This window comes from Poecilia reticulata, linkage group LG19 (assembly GCF_000633615.1).
Source record: "Poecilia reticulata strain Guanapo linkage group LG19, Guppy_female_1.0+MT, whole genome shotgun sequence".
NCBI classification, from domain to species: Eukaryota; Metazoa; Chordata; class Actinopteri; order Cyprinodontiformes; family Poeciliidae; genus Poecilia; species Poecilia reticulata.
The window spans coordinates 28,204,521-28,207,726 of NC_024349.1; the positions used below are offsets into that span (position 1 = coordinate 28,204,521).

General features: G+C 37.0%; 1 protein-coding gene across 1 annotated transcript in view; it reads left to right on the plus strand.

Moving 5' to 3' along the window:
- Positions 1–2,045, plus strand: part of pvalb9 (parvalbumin 9) — a 6,227-nt gene extending 4,182 nt beyond the window's left edge. The window contains exons 4-5 of the mRNA XM_008438156.2: positions 743–852; positions 1,772–2,045. Of these exons, the coding sequence (XP_008436378.1) occupies positions 743–852; positions 1,772–1,797 (136 nt within the window). The 3' untranslated portion in view covers positions 1,798–2,045. The remainder of the gene's footprint in view (positions 1–742; positions 853–1,771) is intronic.
- The last annotated feature ends 1,161 nt before the right edge of the window (positions 2,046–3,206 follow it).

The following is a 3,206-nucleotide window of genomic DNA, read 5'->3' on the forward strand; positions in this document are numbered from 1 at the left end:
CATGAATTTAAAACTACTTTCACCCCTGGTTACCATGGCAACATGTTCCCTAACAGAGACACTCTGAGTGAAGAAAACATAAAGTGAGATATGAATGCTGCACAACTTTGAGCAAATTCTAAATGTAAGGCAGCCATATTGGATTTTGAGGTCTGGGTTGGAGAGAAAACTGAGACTTTCCCAATCAAAATTCAGGCTTTTAGAAACCGCTCTGTTCATTTCTCAAACTAAATACTTGGACATTTCAGCTTCTCAAATAAAAACAAAACAGCTAACTCAACCACACCCTTCAGTCAATCAAGAATAGTTGGAGGAGGAGAATGTTCTATATTTTTGTAGTTTCATGACATAACACCACAAGTTGAATAATTTCTAGTCTTTCAAGTTCCAAAAACTTTTACCAACATTGCAATGTTGGTAAAAGTTTTTGGAACTTGAAAAACCTAGAATTTACAGAGATGTGTAAGAACCAATAATTTAAACATTTTCTTAAGTAAAAGTAAACCACATAAGATAGAAAACAAAACTTCAATACAACAAATCACACACCAGGATAAGCACTCTTGTTATATTTTGTTATATAATTCAGCCAGTGTGATGAGAGCTCAGTGACAAGTGTTTCAATGTCATGTTTTGACGTGTGTGTGTGTGTGTGTGCACGTGCGGGTGTGTGTGTGTGTGTGTGTGTGTGCATGCGTGTGTGTATGCGTGTGTGCGTGTGTGTGTGTGTTTGTGTTTGTAGGTTCTTCCTGCAGCGGTTCGTCCCTGGGGCACGGACCCTGAGCGATGCGGAAACCAAGAAATTCGTCTCATCAGCTGATGAGAACAGTGATGGCAGAATTGGAGCGGATGGTTGGTGTCTCATTTTTCACATCGTCCAGGTTTAAAATGACAGGAAGTGCTGACTCCATTAACTCTCCCATCTTAGAACTAAAAAAAAAAAAACACATCCAAGCAAATTTATGGCACTAAATTTGCTCGGATGATACGCCCAATCAGAAAGCTCTCCTTTCGTCAAGAAAACAATCCTAAATTCAACGCTGGAAATTAAACAGAAAAGTTCAGATCAGACAAATTATAAACCTAAATCTGTTGCAGGACTTGAAATGTTGATGTTCACAGACATTCCCTCTTCAGTCTGACTGACTTTGAGCTATTTTGCAAAGAATTGGCAATTAATGTCGTTTCTGGATGCACAAAACCAATTTTCAGATTTTTGCTTAGTTTGAACTATACATTATTTTCTTTACACTTTACAAAATACATTAAGGTTTGTGGTCAATTTCTTACGAAGTTCACATATTATTCCTTATCACTGTTATCAATGCATTTACATGTGAGGTTAGAGGAGGAATAAGCATTTTACCCAGTTTGAAAAATAAACTGAACTTGACTGCATTGTTTGATATATCATAATTGTTATGTATAAATGAACAGAATTGACTTTTTTGTGAAATTTGTTGAGATGACATGTACTTTGAATTGAAGCTCACTAAATTTACTTGAACTGGAAATAAAACAAAATGATTTTTTTTCACATAAACCCAACAGCATTATATGCATAGGACAAGTTAAGACATACTAGTTTTATGTTTTCAGGCTATCAGAGGCCATGTGTATTAAATGAAACATCATAATGTAGGTTTGCAAACTTTTCAGCAAAGAACATAATTAGATTAGAAACAAAAAAATGTTGTCTTGTGGCTCATTTATTTCAGATGTTGAATGCAACTTAATCATGGTTAACTCAATATGTTTCACTTTTCTCCAGAATTCCAGACAATGGTCCTGTCCTGAGGTCTACCAACAGAAAGAAGCCTCTGGCCATTCCCCGACCTCTGGAGTCCTCTGATAGGAGCGTCCATTCCCAGGAATTTAAAATGTTTTCTATTTAAATCTGTGTGTGCTCGTGATTTTTAAATGACCTTACATGTCCTTTTCAAGACTCCAAGCTTCAGAATGTCTTTTCTCTTTGTCTGTTGTTTCTTGTCTATGCACATTCCGCCTGTAATAAAGAATGAAATAAATAAAGATCTGGAAGCATATGTGTGCATAGTTTTCATTCATTGATTTATTTTTCACACCCACCAGGTGTAGCAGTCAGACAACAGGCAATTTTTTATATTAAGTTTGATATTATAGACCGCTCAACACAGAGATACACTGTACCAATGAGCTTGCAGGTTATCTAACAGTATATATGGCACCAGGGAACACCGAAGTCACGTCAGAGTATCTTCTAGGTTCTTAAACCTTTATATTCATCTGACCTTTTAGTAATTCAGTGCATGATATATATTTTTATACCGTTGTAAAATATGTTAAGGCTGAACATTTAACCAACTATTTCAGTTAAATGTCTTGATATGAAGACAGACCATATTTCTTAAGTAGGTAATAAATTCACAGACATACATGTGCACAAACAGTAATATTGCAATTTTTTGGAAATTATGTGTATTTTAAAGCTCCCACCTGAGGTGTACTTTTTCACTATATACTGAGAAAAACATAACACATCTGGAGAATGGAGAACACCCCTCCAATCCCACTCCTGCAAGAAAATACAAGGCATTTTAAGAGCAATGAAGAACAAAATGGTTGTGTCTCACTTGTGTGCACTTGGGTTCATGACAGCGCAAGAGATGCAGGAAACAGACTGACCAGCTAGCATTAGTTAGCAGTATAATGGAGGAGCAACATTTGAGTATTTGTGGCACAGATTCTGATGCAGTTAAATTTTATTTGAATTGTTAGGCATCCAGTCTTATGTTTCTTAGCCACAGTTTGACTTTGATAGCCTTAAGTAAAAAATGGTCTCTCTAAATTCTCCCTAGGTGTATGCATGGTTGTGTGTCCTGTCTGTCTCTGTGTTGCCCTGTGACAGACTGGCGACATGTCCAGGATGTATCCCACCTCTTGCCCGAAACGTTAGTTGGAAATAGGCACCAGCACCTTTCCCAACTCCACTAGGGAGGGGGAGGGGTGTACAGAAAACGGATGGATGGATGGACCTTAAGTCATGAGCTGAAGTGGATGAAGAACTTTTCATTGGGATTGGTTTCTCTGTATAGTCCTGCAAAATGACTATAGCACACATTCTGAGAAAAAAAGTCAGAATTCTGAGATTAAAGTCAGAATTCTGACTTTTTCTCAGAAGTCAGAATTCTGAGATTAAAGTCAGAATTCTGACTTTTTCTCAGAAG